Source organism: Puma concolor, chromosome B3, assembly GCF_028749965.1.
Source record: "Puma concolor isolate L17-30 chromosome B3, mPumCon1.1.hap2, whole genome shotgun sequence".
NCBI classification, from domain to species: domain Eukaryota; kingdom Metazoa; phylum Chordata; class Mammalia; order Carnivora; family Felidae; genus Puma; species Puma concolor.
Genome location: NC_141672.1, coordinates 76,696,528 through 76,714,536, shown reverse-complemented (window position 1 = coordinate 76,714,536; position 18,009 = coordinate 76,696,528). Strand labels below are relative to the sequence as shown.

The 18,009-nt window shown below is 41.3% G+C and overlaps 2 protein-coding genes across 4 annotated transcripts in view; one reads left to right on the top strand and one right to left on the bottom strand.

The window, feature by feature from the left end:
- Nucleotides 1-411: 411 nt before the first annotated feature.
- Nucleotides 412-17,127, bottom strand: RAB2B (RAB2B, member RAS oncogene family). 3 transcript variants are annotated; one of them, XM_086710204.1, is made up of 9 exons: nucleotides 16,454-16,525; nucleotides 16,021-16,100; nucleotides 15,646-15,737; nucleotides 13,598-13,665; nucleotides 8,098-8,180; nucleotides 7,793-7,885; nucleotides 3,545-3,656; nucleotides 2,915-2,983; nucleotides 412-2,070 (listed from the first exon to the last, which is right to left on the bottom strand). In XM_086710204.1, exons 4-9 carry the CDS (start codon nucleotides 13,643-13,645, stop codon nucleotides 1,963-1,965), a joined length of 513 nt encoding a protein of 170 aa, XP_086566330.1. In that variant the 5' UTR covers nucleotides 13,646-13,665; nucleotides 15,646-15,737; nucleotides 16,021-16,100; nucleotides 16,454-16,525; the 3' UTR covers nucleotides 412-1,962. The 3 variants fall into 3 exon arrangements, with proteins under 3 accessions (XP_086566330.1, XP_025775839.1, XP_086566329.1); XM_025920054.2 differs by lacking the exons at nucleotides 15,646-15,737; nucleotides 16,021-16,100 and adding an exon at nucleotides 16,752-17,127; XM_086710203.1 differs by lacking the exon at nucleotides 15,646-15,737.
- Nucleotides 17,097-18,009, top strand: part of TOX4 (TOX high mobility group box family member 4) — a 13,708-nt gene continuing 12,795 nt past the window's right edge. Inside the window, exons 1-2 of the mRNA XM_086710201.1 lie at nucleotides 17,097-17,207; nucleotides 17,419-17,487. Of these exons, the coding sequence (XP_086566327.1) occupies nucleotides 17,202-17,207; nucleotides 17,419-17,487 (75 nt within the window). The 5' untranslated portion in view covers nucleotides 17,097-17,201. The remainder of the gene's footprint in view (nucleotides 17,208-17,418; nucleotides 17,488-18,009) is intronic.

Below are 18,009 nucleotides of genomic sequence, written 5' to 3'. Positions count from 1 at the left end.
GCACGGGAGCTTGCTTGGGATTCTCCCTCTCCCTCTCCACCCCTCCCACACTGGCACTTTCTCTCAAATAAGTAAACTTAAAAAAAAAAAAAAAAAAAGATTACCCCAAATGTCAAAAGTCTTCAAACTTCCTGAGGTGTAGTGTTAACTATTATTACTACCACTGGGGGCAAAATACAGTATAAAATGAATGTATCTGCAAGTTGTGAGGAGCACCAGGTCATATATGGAAGTGTTCAATCATTATACTGCACACTGAAACTAATTTACACTGATTAACTGGAACTTAAACTAAAAAAAAAAAAAGAAAAAGTATATCTCACGGAGGCTTCTTCCAATACTTTTGACACAATTTCCTAGAAGGAGAGTATCTACGTATGTCTGGGATAAAATCAGAAAGAACACATGAAATATGAGCAGTTGGATACATGCATATATTTAATAATGAAACAATTCGTCAACAACAAAAAAAATTAGAAAAATTCATGAGACCCTAGTGCTGTGGAAGAGAATGGGACATCAAGGCAAAAGATACAAAAACTGACCCAGAAGGCTGCTTGATGAGTGAAGCAAAGGCAGATTAGCTTAGTATTATATGCCCTTGAAAAGAAAAATGGCTAGAGAAGTACCCACTTATTTGACTGCGTGGAAGCAGACAGCCTTACTATATGCTGCATAGAATGGAGGCAAAGGGAGAAAGAGACAAGCAGGAAGAGCAATATGGAATCCAGGGTGGGCAGACCAGAAGAGACTGAGATAGTTACAAAAAGATACTGTAAGACCTTTTGTTTCCTCTGCAGTCTACAGTAAACCTGTTCCAACTCTTTAAGTATGTCAAATCCAAAGTGGTCAAATCCAATGATCACATAATGAACAGCACTAGGCATTGTGAAGGAATAGTGGAGGGTGTGGTTTACAAAAGTAAAGGGATAACATGGTTCCTGCTCTCAAGGAGCTTACAACCTACATAGGAGACAGATTCCACACAGAAAAGAACTACAAAACAAATTTACAAAGTAACATAAATATAAATAAATATACAAATGAGTAAACAACATACGAAAGCTCATAGGGTACTGCGTCAATAATTATTTAGAAGTCCCTAGGTCAAAGAAGGCTTTCTGAAGGAAAAATTTTTGGACTGAGTATGTTAGCAGAGAGTAGGGCATGTGCAAAGGCATATAAGTGGAAGTATATATGTCATGTCCAGTAAGCAGATTAGCTTGATTAGAGTAGAAAGTCTAAATAGGTCTCATTAAGAAGTGTGATGAAACAGTAAGGGTTTAATTTGGTGAAAGACACTGTAGTGTTAGGTCCGGTCCCTAAAACAAAACAAATGGGGAAAGAGGTTTTCTTTAGGTAATAATAATAAGTAGCCACAGGTCCAGGAGCAACTCCACTGCTCTCCCCAAAGTTTTGTAGTTAACTCCGAGACAGAGAAACTAGCAATGGGATGGTGAAGTATTCAGCATCCTTGAGCAGTTCAAGCAGAAGGAAGTGCCCTCTACAAGAACTCTTAGACAAAGTGGCAAGTACAAGCAATCAATAAAATTCCTAGATAGAGGATCCACCATCCAAAGGTCAGCCAGTCAGATCCCAGTAAAATCAAGTGCTCAAGCAGAATGTCTTCAACCCTTGTTACTAATTCTTGGTGGGGAGCAAATTGTATATGCTTACAAAAGAATTTATTTTTCAGCTACCATGACAATCGACTCTGATCCTAAGATTTTAGAAATTAAAATAGGAGGATGAGAAGAGCCCTAATCTATAGGGAATGCTCACGTCCCTGAAGAAGGACAGGTCAGTAAGGGCCCAAATTCTTCCCTGGTCTTAAAGTGGAAAGGCAAAACATCACACCTTGAAAAGAGGCTTTTCTCAGCCAAAGCAAGTTAAGACCTCTTTCTTTAAGCCTATTGATCTGAAGCTGTTCCAGGAAGGAAAAAAAGAGTCCAGGCCAGATATTCAGCAGCAGCCAGAGTTGGACCCTATTTCACTAGAGCTCCGCTGGGAGGCGCTGGGTCCCACTGACGTTGAAATACACTGCTGAGGACCAATCTTGATGCCATTTGCCTGGAAAAGAAAAGAGGCAAGAGTTCCCACCTCAGTGCTAAAGTACATTGGAGAGAAAGGTGGGTGGGGGGGTTGAGCTAAATGGGTGATGGGCATTAAGGAGGGCACCTTGTTTTGATGAGCACTGGGTGTTGTATGTAAGTGACGAATCACTAAATTCTACTCTTGAAACCAATATTACACTGTATGTTAATTCGAATTTAAATAAAAACTTGAAACAAACAAAATAATAATAAAGTAAATGGGAGAAAGAAGAGGCACAAAAAGAAAAATCATTAATGACATTTTCTAGAAGCAGATATGGCTTTGTCTGTTAACCATATGCCCTAGGCAGACTGTTGTGGAACAATAACTGTCAACAATAAAGATGTGATGACCAGCTCAGGTAACAAGTGACCCTTGTGCCCATTTTTAAGGAGACTGTTCTACTTGGGTTTCACAGCCATGTGCAGAATCAGGATGAGATCAGGTAAGAGTAGGAGGAGGCAAAGAGTGATGTTAGCATAGAATTCTTTTTGCTTTGCCCCAGAATTTGCTTTATAGAAATGGCTCTGTTGAGCAGTTAGGAATTATACCACCCCTAAACTCTAGGATGCTAAAAACTGAGGTTGCAAAGAAAATCTCCTGTACTATAGTATAACCTTTTAGATGGCCAACTAATAACCTCTTTAAAAAAGAGAAAATGATGACAGGTTTTTGTGTCCATATATAAAAAAGATAAAGTATGAACTGGCATAGCTTCAAATAGCATGATGTTAGAAAGGAAATGCTTACATTCTAGGGGGGTTTCTTGTCCTCTTCAACAGAAAGCAAAGTTAACTGTCGGTTCCCCACCCATTCTTACCTCATTGTGAACATCAAATAAACCCTGCTGGATCTTCCTATATATTTCTTTGGCTGTGTTAATGAAGGCCTAAAGGAAACATAAATCGTATTATTAGGATCAAGTTTAGGTAGAAAATTAAGAAAAACAAATGCAAGTATTATTCCTATTTGGATTTCTAAGGTGAATTAGGAACCATTAAGAGACCAGAGTAAAAATACAGAAGGTCCCCCAAAGTCTCTGTTTCAAAATGAAAAAAGGGACTGAATATATGGTATTTTGATACTAACCCAAGATGTTCCTAGATTGGCACCTTCTCCAAATAAAACATGCTCTGTTCTCAATTAGTTACTAAAGATAGTCAGTAGCAGGCTTCAGAATAACTACAATAGAACCCATTAGACCCTCCAACTAAAATATTTACAAGTAATGTGGAATCTAATCCACTTATTAATGTTACCCAAGGCAAAAGTTAACCGTAGGAATCAAGGCCCAAAAAATGCAACAATTCCCTTAAAGGGAGATAAATGATCACTGTGACCACAAGACATCCTTCCTTTACTTATGTCTTCTAAAAGAGAATTCTGAATAAAAGGATAAAGATATGGTGTCATCTCTGAAAAGTTTTCCCTACTTTTCCCCAAGCAGTACCTCTTCAACATTGCAGGCTGTTTTGGCTGAAGTTTCCATGAAGATAAGTCCATGCTCCCGGGCAAAGGCCTCTCCTTCTTCTCTCTTCACATCCCTACGGGACTCTAAGTCACTGCAAGAAGTTGAGGAGAAAACTCAAAAAAGATCCAAGTGAAAGAAGAAACTCTTATTTTAAAAGAATCCTAGTTAGAATCCTTCAACCACCAGTTAATATGTCACGAACGCATATCCTATAGGACATTCTCTTGTACGGGGTTAATGATTTCTGTAGCCTCCTGGAAAATGATTCTTCAAATTCACGACAGCTACTGTAAGGTTGAGACTAATACCTTACTCTATTATAGAGAAAAAGGTTTATAAATGGATAGGGGAAGCCCTATAGTTCCTCAAGGCTTCCTGTGCCCTATGCTTCTTTTTGGAATGAGATCCAGTGAGAGCCAAGGGAAGAAGATGAAAAGGGACTTGCAGTTGTTACCAAGTAAAGTTACAGATGTCCATCCCATAGCAGTGTCTTTTTCTTTTACTAGAATCAACCCACAAGAATAAAGTGTGTCAGGAGTAAGAACACAGTTGCCTTAATTCTCACTAGTCTCACTGTTAACATATGTAATAGCAGTTTACCACCACAAAAATAAAAGATTCAGAGAGAAATGAGATGTATAAAGTTAGGTGATATGAGTGGGAAGAAGGTGGAGCCATGGACTGAGAAAAGCAATTAAGTGGCATGGAAAGACCTTCTGACAAGACAGGACAAAAGGCTGCAGACAAAGGTAAGGACGGATTGTGTGACTGTCATTTTTCTAACTGGAAATTTGCATTTCGGAGGTTTCCAGTTTTCCAACCATGAAAAGAAATCAAGGAGTAAGTCCAGTGAAGAACAACAAATCTACCAACTGCGTATTTATCATTCACCAGCTGTGTGAAGACCAGGGAAGAACTATCCATCTAAACGTCCACCTCTAGCCCAGACACCCCTCTAAGCTCCAGACCTGTTATCCACTTGTCAGTTCTTCGTTTCCAGTCTGATGTGTAAAAGCCACCTCAAACATAAATCAAAATAGAACTTGATCTTTTCCCTCTTTTTTCCCAAACTGCTTCCGCCCCAGGCTTCCACATCTCCATACAGGGCACAAGCTAAAACCAAGATGTTATTATTTTGTAATGCTTATTTATTTTGAGATAGAGCACGCGCCCACAAGAGCAGGGGAGGGGTAGAGAGAAATGGAGAGACAGAGAGGGAGGGAGAGAGAATCCCAAGCAGGCTCCCCGCCATCAGCGAGGAGCCTGAATGAGGGGCTCGATCCCACCAACCATGAGATCATGACCTGAGCCGAAATCAAGAGTCAGAGACTTAGCTGACCGAGCTACCTGGGCACCCCACAAGACATTATTTTAACAGCTTTTCCTTCTTCACTCCAAATACCCAATCCTTCCCAAAGTGAGGAACTTCCAAACTGCACCTTAACACCATCCTGGTGTCACCACCTGAGTTCCCGCCACCATTCTCATTTGGACTACTGAAACTGACCTCCCACTTCAACCCCTCGAGGGAGCTTTTAAAATCTAATCAAGCCACATCTCTGCTGACAACTCTTAAAAGCTTCCTACTGTGTTTAGAATAAAATCCACACTTCTTCCTAAGGCCTGAAAGAGCTACGAGACCGGGCTCCTGCCTACCTTCCCAATCCCACCTTGCAACATTCCCCCTGATTCACCCCAACCATACTTTTTTTTTTTATTTTTAATGTTTATTTTTGAGAGAGAGACAGACAGAAGGGAGTGGGGAGGGGCAGAGAAAGAGGGAGACACAGAGTCTGAAACAGGCTCCAGGCTCCGAACTGTCAGCACAGAGCCCGATGTGGGGCCCAAAACCACGAACTATGAGCTCATGACCTGAGCCGAAGTTGGACGCTTAACTTCTTTCAATACCTAACTTCCTTCAATACCATAACCTTACTAAGGTTCTTCCCAGTTCAAGGCTTTAAGTTTGTTCTCCCTGATACCTTTTTCTTTTTTTAAACTTTGCCCACTGAACTCTTACCTGTTCTTCAGATTCTGGCTTAACTGTCACCCTTAATTAAAAATGGGTACCCTGTCATTCTCTTCTATAGCACCTTTTTCTTCCTTCACTGCATTTCTCACAATTTGTAATTAGATACAAATCCTTCTATATTTAATATTTATGTCTCCACTAGACTATAAGCTCCAAAAGGCCACTGGCATGACTCTTTTTTCTCACCTTATACACTCAGGGTCTGGCGAATAGACATCTAAAACATAGTTCCAATAAATTAGCACAATTAGACTGTGGCCACAGTTCTCAAATGCTGCACTCTAGGCATTACTATGAACTCATAAGGGTGCCACAGGATACTTTGAATTTTCAAGGGTGGGGCACCTGGGTTGGTAAGCATCTGACTTCGGCTCAGGTCCTGATCTCAAGTTTTGTGAGTTGGAGCCCCACATCAGGCTCTCTGCTGTCAGTGCAGAGCCTGCTTTGGATCTTCTCTCCCCGCTGCCCCACCCCTGCTCATGCTCTCTCTCTTTCTCAAAAATAAACAACTTAAAGAAGCAAATAAATTTTCTTGGGAAACAGGTAACACTTGCCATCAGAACACCACATGAATTACAAGCCTAAGACAGTTTGCAATGTCGCTGTCACATCACAATAGATCCCGTTCAACATTTGCCTGTGTTTGTATAACCTCAGTTTTTGGCAGCTGCTGTGATAAAAAGTACAAAATCAATTTGGAACAGAAAATGAGAGTGGCGATGACCAATCTTGATTCCAACTTTGAGAAGTTGTACAGTCCTGACAGGCACACCCAAGTCATTGGTAAGTAATTATGGACATTTAAGGATGAAATTAAAATTTTTTCTTTCATGTTTTCCATTTTCTTTTTTTTTTTTTTTTAATTTTTTTTTTCAACGTTTATTTATTTTTGGGACAGAGAGAGACAGAGCATGAACGGGGGAGGGGCAGAGAGAGAGGGGGACACAGAATCGGAAACAGGCTCCAGGCTCTGAGTCATCAGCCCAGAGCCTGACGCGGGGCTCAAACTCACGGACCGCGAGATCGTGACCTGGCTGAAGTCGGACGCTTAACCGACTGTGCCACCCAGGCGCCCCTCATGTTTTCCATTTTCAAAGTCACCACGTCATAATGACAAAAAGACTTATGTTGCTTAGATGTGTTTAATAACAAAACCGTTGGGCATTTCTTTTGGCCTATGGGTGCCACAGAAAACTTACTCAGAATAAAAAGTGTTGCTGAGGCTGTGGAGAAATTGGAACCCTAGGGTGTGGCTGGTAGGAATATAAAATTGTACAGCAAGTAGGAAAAACAGTATGGCAGTGCCTCAAAAAAGTAAACCTATAATTTTGATAAGATCCAGCAATTCCACTTCTGTAATTCAAAGAAATGAAAGCAGGGACCCAAACAGGTATGTGTATACTGATCATGATGGCAGCATTATTCACAATAGCCAAGACAGAAGCAACCCCAGTGTCTACCAACACCTAAATAACAAAATGGGGCGAGTAACATACAAAAGAGTACCATTCATCCTTAATAAGGAGGGGGGCACCTGGGTGGCTCAGTTGGTTAAGCGTCCAATTTCGGCTCAGGTCATGATCTCACAGTTCACGAGTTCCCCCCACGTTGGGCCCTGCACTGACAGTTGCAGACAGCTGCCTGGGATTCTCTCTCTCCCCCTCTCTCTCTGCCTCTCCCCCACTCTCTCCCTCTCTCAAGATAAATAAAATTAAAAGAGGAAAAAAAAGGAAGGAAATTCTGACACATGCTACATTATGAATGAACCTGAGGTCATCATGGTAAATGAAATATGCCAGTCACAAAAGGACAAATATTATGATTCCACAGAAATGAGATGCCTAGAGTAGTCAAATTCACGGAGACAGAAAGCAGAATGGTGATTGCCAGGGCCTGGTGAGATGGAGAATGCAGTTAGCATTTAACGCGTACAGGGTTTCAGATGGGAAGATGAAAGGTTCTGGACTCAAATGGTGGTGATGGCTACAAAACAATGTGAATATGCTTAATGCCACAAAACTGTATACTTAAAAATGGTTAAAACAGTAAATTCTACATTATGTACATTTTACAATAATTTTTTTTTTTTTTTACTAAGAGTGCTACAAACCAAAAAAGTTTAGGGACCAAGTGATTTAATATCCACAGAGCACTTATATGACTTCTGCTCATTATTTCTACAAATAAAATTTCACCTTTTATTCCCAATCAGCATGATAACCATGTTGGAGCTGGAGTGTTGCCGGGCATCCTCTAACCAGGAGGTCAGGTGGTTGAAGGTTTCACGCCTACAGCAGAAAAGTTTAGAAAGTCACAGGCCCATTTCAAAATGCCAAAGTAATTCCGAAACGCTTGGCAAAAGAGGGAAATACATGTGTAAAGAAAAATACTAGAAAAGCCATTCCTCTTTAGCATTCTTAACAGAATCAGTCTATAGAGAAGAAAAAGATTTCGAGGCCATCAGGGAAAGTCTCCCTCCCGCCCACTTGACCTGACTCACCGTGTGATATCATACACTAGCAGGGCTCCAGCTGCACCCCTGTAGTAGGAACGGGTGATGGAACGGAAGGATTCTTGCCCGGCCTTTCCCACCAACACGGCAACAAAAAAAATCCCAACAAAATCAGGTTATTTCCAGAGAAATTACTTGATCCCATGCCAGTCAACCACAAAGGACTAAATTTTAAGAAAGAACTTCTCTTAGGGCGCCTGGGTGGCTCAGTCGGTTAAGTGTCATGATCGCAGGTCATGATCTAATGGTTTGTGAATTCGAGCCCTGCACCAGGCTCTGTGCTGACAGCTCAGAGCCTGGAGCCTGCTTTGGATTCTGTGGATCCATTCTTTGGATTCTCCCTCTCTCTCTTTCTCTGCCCCTCCCCCACTTGTGCTCTCTCTGAAAAATAAATAAACATTAAAAAAAAATTTTTTTTTAAAACAACTTCTCTTAAGAGAGGTAGAGAAAGGAAACCTGACTTCCCAGGGGGATGTCCAGGTGGGAAATTAACATTTTTCAATGAAAACGCAGTTGACATTAGGGGTGGGTCAATTGTTCCTGTGACACTGTCCATCAAAAAAGAATGTTTAGCTTCCCTGGCTCCCAGTCACTCAATGCCAGTAACACCCCATGGTCAGTATGACCGTCAAAAAACATTCCCATACATTTTCCAATGTCCCATAGGACAGAACAACTGGAAACAGGACTAGAAACTCAAAGAGCATTTTTAATCGCAACATGACATTGAACACACCACATTAACTTTTCTGTTTGCAGAAAGTTTTATCTGTAAAAAAGAAACTTATCTTAGAATGCCAACACCCTGTCTAATGGAAGTTTCATTCCAATGGGTCAGTGTAGAAAAGTGGTCAGATACAAAGCACTTAAATTTGGCATATCCTAATTGACATTTTGTGTTCCACTACTAAAGGCAGGACTACCAAGACATCCCCTGCTGGGATCTTGTCAGGGCAAATAAGAATCAGAAACAGGGAAAGAAACCTAGGGCCCAGGACAGTTTTCCTTAAAAAACCCAACATTCACACTCTAATCTCATTTCCAATAGGGGCCAAGATATTTATAACTGACCTATTTATTAATGCCCCCATATACTGGGTACTTCTGCTTTCTTGATGGAATAGTTGTATTTTTTTCCCCTCAGAGAAAGCAAAAGCATCTCTTAAATAACTATTTTATTATTAATAATATCCTGGTATTTAACCTGTCCTATTAGAAAAGTCTTCACATTCTTGGGCTGGCTTAGTCGGTAGAGCATCCAACTCTTGATCTTGGGGTGGTGAGTTCAATCCCCATGCTGGGTGTAAAGATTACTGAAATAAATAAATCCTTAAAAAAGAAAATTTTCACATTCTTGAAATCATTTATCCTCATATCCCTACATAAAGGTTAGGAAGAAAGACTACTATTCATATTTTAAAGATGGGAAAACTAAAATGTGAGATGAGGAAAAAATGGCTTTCTCATAGTATACTAACAATAACAAGGAATGCTAATAATAATACAAATGGGGAAATTCAGGCTCAGAACGGTAACTGGTCAAAAGTTATAAAATCTATAAATACTGAATCCATATTTAAACTTAGGATGTTAGGGCATCCTAGCATAAAACTTTGCTCTCCTAGCCATTATATCATACAATCTAAACACATGGGTTTGAACTGAGAAGAGAGTTCCAGTATGTTAATTCTAAGGTTACATTTCCCACAATAAGAGACTCTCTTTTCACAAGAATCATACAAATGTTTTAGTGAGTTGTATGCCTGTTAGAACACCCAAATCAAAAATAATTCTAAAGAGTTTTGTTGGTAATATTAACAATACTTTTAAGATGTAAAACATACTTTTTCTCGGGGCGCCTGGGTGGCGCAGTCGGTTAAGCGTCCGACTTTAGCCAGGTCACGATCTCGCGGTCCGTGAGTTCGAGCCCCGCGTCGGGCTCTGGGCTGATGGCTCAGAGCCTGGAGCCTGTTTCCGATTCTGTGTCTCCCTCTCTCTCTGCCCCTCCCCCGTTCATGCTCTGTCTCTCTCTGTCCCAAAAATAAATAAACGTTGAAAAAAAAAATTTTTTTTTAAAAAAAAAAAACAAAAAAAAAAAAAACATACTTTTTCTCTGCAAGAGCTCACTTAACGTTTTATTTAGTCCCTAATAGTTTTAGGTCTTAAACTGTCTGATTCCCATTTTGATTTTACCTTACTTTTTCTCCTCTTCCGCTATTGTTGAAAGGCCCCTTCGTCCCTGTGGCCTTCTAGGAACTAAAAGGGAAAGCTTGAGGCAGGCCTATGTGATAATTGAAGCACATGGCAGCATTTAACTTTAGCAGCTAAAAATACTTCCAGGGGCTCATCAGAAAATGCTGTTTAAAACCATATCCCTTTACTTTTTCATCTCAGTCCAGTTTATGAACCTTTGTTGAGACAATAAGCTAGAAAGAGTGAGTGGCTCAATTTGGGCTGTCTGCATTGGTTTGAGGTTCTCTTTGTCCAACCCCATTAAAAACATCTAAAAGAGCAAAGAATTAAGATGGGGCAAAGAACAGCAAAGAATTAATTTTTTTTTTACCAGCACAGCACTGTAAATGCATTTTTCTCCCTTATAATTTTCTTAATAACATTTTCTTTTCTCTAGTTTACTTTATTAAAAGGAACAGTATATAATACATCTAACACACAAAGCATGTTTTAATTGACTATTTACGTTATGGGTAAGCCTCTGGTCAAATGTTTTTAGTACTTAAGTGTTTTTTTTTGGGGGGGGGTCAAAAGTTATACACAGATTTTCGACTATATGGGGGTTAATACCCCTAACCCCCATGTTGTTTAAGGGTCAACTGTAGTTTGAAGTATCAATTCCTACAAAGTCAGATAGGCCCATTTCCTAAAAATCAAAATACATTCTAAAGTAAAATACAAGTGAATTCAGGATTGACGAGTATTTTATACTAACTACAGTACAATGTCTCTCTTCAGTTAGCATGAGTTATTTGGGCAACTCTATGTACAGAATGAAAGAAGATAAAAAGTAATATGGTTTTCTAGGTGCATCTGGCTGGTTTATTTGGTGTAACATATAACTCTTGATCTCAGGGTCATGAGTTCAAGCTCCAAGTTGAGCGTAGAGCCTACCAAAAAAAAAAAAAAAAAAAAAAAGTCCTATGGCTCTCTAAATCCTTACCAATTACCAGAACAGTGACAACAAAAAACTCTGGATAACCTGATCTCTTTAAAAAATACCCTTCATAGTAATCCCTGAATATTTTCATGTAGGATGGCTTTGGGAGTGAGAGCATGAGGACAACAAAGTGGGAAAACAAGGTGGGTAAGCAATGAGAAGATCAGGGCTGACAAGGGAGAAATGATCAGACTTACCCAGAGTAGCAGACAAGAAACACATCACATTATAGGCAAGAATCTCTTAGAAATTTCAAACAGAAAACCCCAGTATGCTGAAACCTGGTATCTTTTTATGATTCAACAAAGATTAGTTCAATCTCAAAACAATTATTAAAAGGGAACAGAAATAAGGCCAGTTGCATCATCAAGCCATATGGTCTTTGAGGAGCCTGTCAACAGAGCAGTGGCTCTCAACTTTCTTATTTTATGATCCAATACGTCTCACGTTATACCAGGTAAGGGAAAAAAAAAAAAGCAAAAAAAAACAAAAGCCAGCAAGCCAACACTTTGACCTTCTCTTAACCGTGACCATACTGCTGTCAGCTACTGGGTCTCCTGGCATGAAAACATCCATTTCTTGAAATGGTAAAGGTTTAAGTTAAAAGGACTACCAATCTTGACATCTATAGGTTTCATTCTTTATGGCCTCCTCAGAATTTGTCCTGTGGCCTCTTTAGGAGGTCAAATCTTTGTGGGAAATATAAAAACCAGGAGATAATAAAAGGAGAGTTGCAACATACCCATTTCAGTTAATAGTGACAACAAACCCCTGGGTCACAACAATAAAAGAAAGCAGAGAACAAGTGACAGCTGCTTAAGAAATATATGAACCTAACCTTAATAAAAAACATAGAATAATATCTCTTAGGCTTAATTGGGAGGAAAAGACTAGAGACAAACTAGCCAAAAAACAAGTTTGGAAGATTTAGAGTTATGTGGATAGTTCTTCCACTAATAGAGATGTAAAGTTATTCATGTTCCTATAATTAGTGCAAGCCACTAAGGGGAGATGTAAGTCTGTTCAGAAAGGCAAAAGGTTATTAAAATACTTGCAAATACAACCAAATAATGTATGAGAGAACATCATCCTAGTTGAAAGCACCTAATAAATCAGTGCATCCAAAAGTGGTAACAACCTTGGAGACTACCAGAAAAGGACTCTGCATAAAGAGCCTAAGCAGCAAGTTAACTGACAGTTGACCCTGGAACAATGCAGGAGTTAGGAAGCCTAACCCCCATGCAATTAAAATTCCTCCAACTTTGACTCCTCCAAACCTTAACTGCTAATAACCTACTGTTGATCAGAAGTCTCATCCGATATATAACTTGTTGATCAACATATACTTTGTATGTGTTATATGTATTAATTTTTTTCTTAATGTTTGGGTTTTTAAAAATTTTTTTTTGATGTTTATTTATTTTTGAGAGACATAGACAGAATATGAGTGGGTTAGGGGCAGAGAGAGAGGGAGACACAGAATCTGAAGCAGGCTCCAGGCTCCAAGCTGTCAGCACAGAGCCCGACATGGAGCTCAAACTCACGAGCTGTGAGATCACGACCTGAGCAGAAGTCAGATGCTCAACCGACTGAGCTACCCAGGCGCTCCAATGTTTACTTATTTTTGAGATGGAGACAGAGTATAGAGTAGGTGAGGGGCAGAGAGAGAAGGAGACACAGAATCTGAAGCAGGCTCCAGGCTCTGAGCTGTCAGAGCCCAATGCGGGGCTCAAATCCACCAACTGTGAGATCATGACCTGAGCTGAAGTCGGACACGTAGCCAACTAAGCCACCCAGGCGCCTCTGCCCCTCTGAGCCACCCTCCCTCTGCCCCTCCCCCCACTCTCCAAAAAATAAAAAAACAAAAAACCTAATTCCCACAGCTAGGTCTACTTTGCCGTGATTCTATGCATGTACAACAAAAACAAAACCACCACCACGGATTTGTGTATGTTTATGTATCTGAACACACAGAACAAGTCTGAAAGTACAAGCACTGAAGCATTCATACTGGTTTATTCTGGTTAGGCAGAAACCAGGATTGGAAGGAAGAAGAGGTTTGTGTGTGTAAAGGGGACATTCACATTTTACTCTACAGCTTTTAATTTTACTAGGACAAATACATTACTTGGGCAATTTAAAACAAAAACACAAAGACAGGCATTCAGAATTCATAACTATAACAAATGAAAGTGAAAACTCTTTCCCTACTCTCAACTCCACCATCAGCCCCTCTCTAGTCCTCTGCCCCGGGGCATCAGCCTTTACTGTTGTTTGGATCTTAGTCAGGGACTGAGTTATCCTGTTCTCTCTCACCGTATCCCAGATTTGCAGCTTGATTTGTTTTCCATCAATGTTGACCATACGGGCCCCAAACTCCACACCTGTCAGTGAAGAGCAAAAGAAAGAATGTGATTTTCATGAACATCACCCACATTGAGAGGTTCGTGTTCTTCCCCAGTGTGGTGACTCATCCTCTGTCTGCCCTCAGTACCACGAAACCCATTACCGCTATTTGCTACAGTTAATTTTGTGTTCCTTGAGTTTCCATTTTCCTTTCAGAATTAAAAACCGTGTTCCAGATGATAATGACCTCAGGAATGTAACCAAAAAGCAGATGTGGAGATACCACTAATTAAGAAGTCAAGTAGAAACAGTGAATAAATTTTTAGTAATATGAACACTTAAATTTGATTAGTAGTGTTTAATTTTCCGACTTTTTAAAACAAATATGTTAAAATTAAAAAAATATATATTTCCTAACATTTTCTCACTCTCTAGTCCAGTATTTCCAGTATTTTTGCAATTCTGTAATTTTTTGTTTGAGAAAAGAGCCCACCTAAGAAATAGGTTCTCAAGAGTGATACATTTCAGATCTCCAATAATTCCCAAAGTTCACCAGAAAATAGCTTTCCTCATAGTACGGAAACCGACAGTCTGGATAAAGGTTTTGGCTTACCTGGTATTCACCTTTTTTTTCTCCCCCCATGTTTATTTTTGAGAGAGTGTAAGTGGGGGAGGGGCAGAGAGAGGAACACACAGAATCCGAAGCAGGCTCTAGGCTCTGAGCTGTCAGCACAGAGCCCAACACAGGGCTCGAACTCACGAACCATGAAACCATGACTTGAGCTGAAGTCAGACACTTAACTGACTGAGCCAGTTGTCCCAGCATTCATCTTCTTTCAAGTAATGTCAGAACAAAACTTAAAATCGAAGGTCGTTCACACTGAAAATACTTGATTGTAAGTCAGACAATTTGTCCTATTTTCTATTTTTATATAGTACTTTACTAGAGAATTCTGATTTCCAGATAAGAAAGAGCACTAATTTAGGATCTGCTAAAAGGCTGATAGGTGTCTATTCACTGGCCCCATGCACAGTACCATCTGGAGTATCTCTGTCAACTCTAAGATGCTGCAATCAAAAGAAAGATACAGGGTCGCCTGCATGACTCAGTCGGTTGAGCGTCCAACTTCAGCCCAGGTCATGATCCCACGTTTCATGTGTTCAAGCCATGTGTCCGGCTCCATGCTGTCAGCTCAGAGCCTGGAGCCTGCTTCAGATTCTGTGTCTCCCTCTCTCTCTGCCCCTCCCCCACTCTATCTCCCAAAAATAAACATAAAAAAAAAAAATGTAAAAAATGTTTCCTACTACTCTAGACTGTCTCATCACGCACAGTGATAGTTACTGAAAAAAGTCACTAGATTTTTTTTCTTTCTGTACAATAGAATGGAATTTCAATGGCGAAGAATTAAAAAATAAAACTTGACTTTTATGCAACTTCCCCCAGTTATGCACTCAGAGATCCTTGTATTTTGCACGTATTTTCTATCCAACTGCCTTACCTTGGTATACAAGACTGAATTCGGAAAGAAACAGAGCCTATGTATGACTCTAGCAAAAACCTGATCACGTCATTCCTCCATTTTAAAATGTCATTACCTTCAGCTGTTTCAAAACATGGTCTTTAATATATTCTCTAGCTTTATTTTTTGCCAGTGTCCACTTTAAACTTCATGCTGCAGCCATATTTAATTCCTTTCAGTTTTCCAAAGATAGTCTGATCTCTGTCATTCCTGAGCATTTGCAAATGATATTCCCTCTTGCTCTGACCACTTTTCCATCTTGACAAGCCCTTTGCCTGGCTAACTCTGTTCATTCCATTTTCAGCCTTTCCAGATCAAAGTGCAGATTCTCCTCCCCATTTGCCATAGGAATTTACTTATCAGTATCTGTCCCCAGCCCCACCTCCTACATCAGAAGACTATAAACTACTTACGGGCAGGCACAACCAGTGCTTGCCTGGTAAGCACTGTATCATTAGCACCTATTACAGTGTGGCTGTTCACTTCATATTAACTTACAAAGATATTTTCCTGTTGATGTTATCCTCTAAATCCTTTTCTGACTCCATGAGTTATTTGGCTCTGAACAGGGCATTTGGGAGCAGAAGTAGCTTCAGATGTCAATAAGGTGGGATTTGAAAAGTAGCAATATGATAAAAATGGGAGTTAGGGATTTTACTCAGAAACTGTATTTGCATGGCAAGAAGGTTAGTTTCATATATATTCCTCATCTGGGGTAGGTTTAATGTAGATGATGCCAAAGGGGCTGTGAAGGCTCCAGCGGGCCCTATCTTAACACAAATGTGCAGCGGACATTTATGCTTCCCATGATCACCACTGTGATTCTGGAACTCTACCACACTCTTTTGTTTAAAAGTTTTTAGTTTCACCTACCTTTTAACTCTAAGTCTGGGATGGTTCTTCAAATTTACTTCTTCCTCTCCAACACACAAAAATCTGTATGTTGGTGATTACTTTGAAAAACATACGTGAGGTTAGCACTAGTTTATCACAAATCAAGGTCGGTTTTTTAATAAGTAGTTAAGTTTCCGTGGAATTCTTCATAAACATATTTGTGGGGGGAATCCTACAGCAATGAATCCATACCTCATGCCCATCTCTTAAGTCACCTTTCAATTATTTACTCCCCATTACACTACTCCCCATTTATCAGCATTTGGCTAGTCATTCTTAATTTAATGTAACTCTGGACTAGCTTAAAAATAGGAAGACGTAACTTTTTACTTCGAACACTGAAGGCTGCTAACTTTCCACTTCAGCTAGTCAGGTTTCAGTTCTCTCTTCTGGGACAAGTAGATGGACTTACCTATTGTGAGGTCGTGGACAGGCTGGAACCGCTTGTCCGTAAACTGCAGGAGGAGACATGACTTCCCCACACCTAAAAGAGGAAGACGCACGTTCTAAGACTCACGCGTCCCAAGAACAATCTCGAGTCAGGCAGTCCGGGGCTGGGGAAGGGGAGCTCCGAGCCCCGCCCCCGGCCGCCCCGCCCCCGCCCGCACTTCACTTAATCGCCCAGCCCACTAAATGAGCCCCGCCCCACGCCCCGGTTTGTGAGCTTCGGATCCCCGCCCCAGCCGTGAGGGCAGTCGCCCGCAGCTCACCTGTGTCCCCGATGATGATGTACTTGAAGAGATAAGCATAAGTCATGGTCCCGTTTCCTCTGGATTCCGGGTCCGCCCGACTTCTACAGCCACTTACCTCCGGCCTCTCTAGCCGCTCAATCTACCGATTTCTGGCCCCTCTAGCCCAGATCACGTCTCTATTGCCCTCCCCTGAAATCCTCTCTCGGTCCGTGCGACTGTAATAACCATACAGCACCTCCAGGGACGCCTCTAAAACTTCTACTTGCCATTATCCCACCAAGATCCAGGGGGCGGTAGCTATCCTTTCCGTCCGCTCCGCCTTCCCGGCCCGACTCGCAATAGCCCCACGGCGCTCCTTCCAATCAACGGAGAGCGACGCACGTCCTTGCGGAAGTGACGGCAGTCCGAGTCCGGTGGGGGCGGTGGGAGCGATGAGGGGACTGAGACGGTGGTAGACGTTGTGTGAAGATGGAGGTAGGAACCTAGCATTAAGAAGGCTGGCGAGAGAGCGCGGCCGACGGGGTTGAAGCAGAGGCGGGAAGCCGGGTGGAGAGGCGGCTGGCGGGAGGGGAGAAGAGAGCGGGGTTTGGGGAGTGTTGTCAGAATGTCGGGGACAGAATCCGTCGCTCCAAGCTAACTCCTTACTCCCCCTAACTTATCCCCGCGGCTTTCTTTTGGTTTCCAGTTTCCCGGAGGAAATGACAATTACCTGACGATCACAGGGCCCTCGCACCCCTTCCTGTCAGGGGCCGAGGTGAGCACGAGCTGCCGACGCTGTGGGGGGAGGGCCTGAGGCAGCGGTGGGGTAGGGCGGCGGGGAGGAGTGCGCGGACGCGGGTGCCCGGGGGCTGGGAACCAGGGACAGCGATTGGTGTTCAGAGAACACTGGCAGCTGCTTCTAGAGCCTATGAAGACTAAGGGGAAGGCCCGGGAAGCTGCTGTCATCAGAAAAGCAGGACTTTGGAAAGAGTTAACCCATCTCAGAGTGATTTTGGATTGGAAGACAGGGTAGAATTGTTTCCTTTCATTGGGGAGAAATAATCTTGGGGGATCGCAGCGGGAGGAAAATATATAAGATAAATCGGGGTGAGGGAGTTTACTTAACTGGTGCACATATGTTCATTATTGAAACTATCTGTTGTAGGGTGTTTATTTCGCTTAAATTTCCTGCTCAGGGATTTTTTTTTTTAAAGTAGTTATGTTTACCTACAAGTTTGTTTTACTAGTGACAAGATGAAAGGAAATAATTGCCAGAAAACATGAAGGGGGTTGAGTA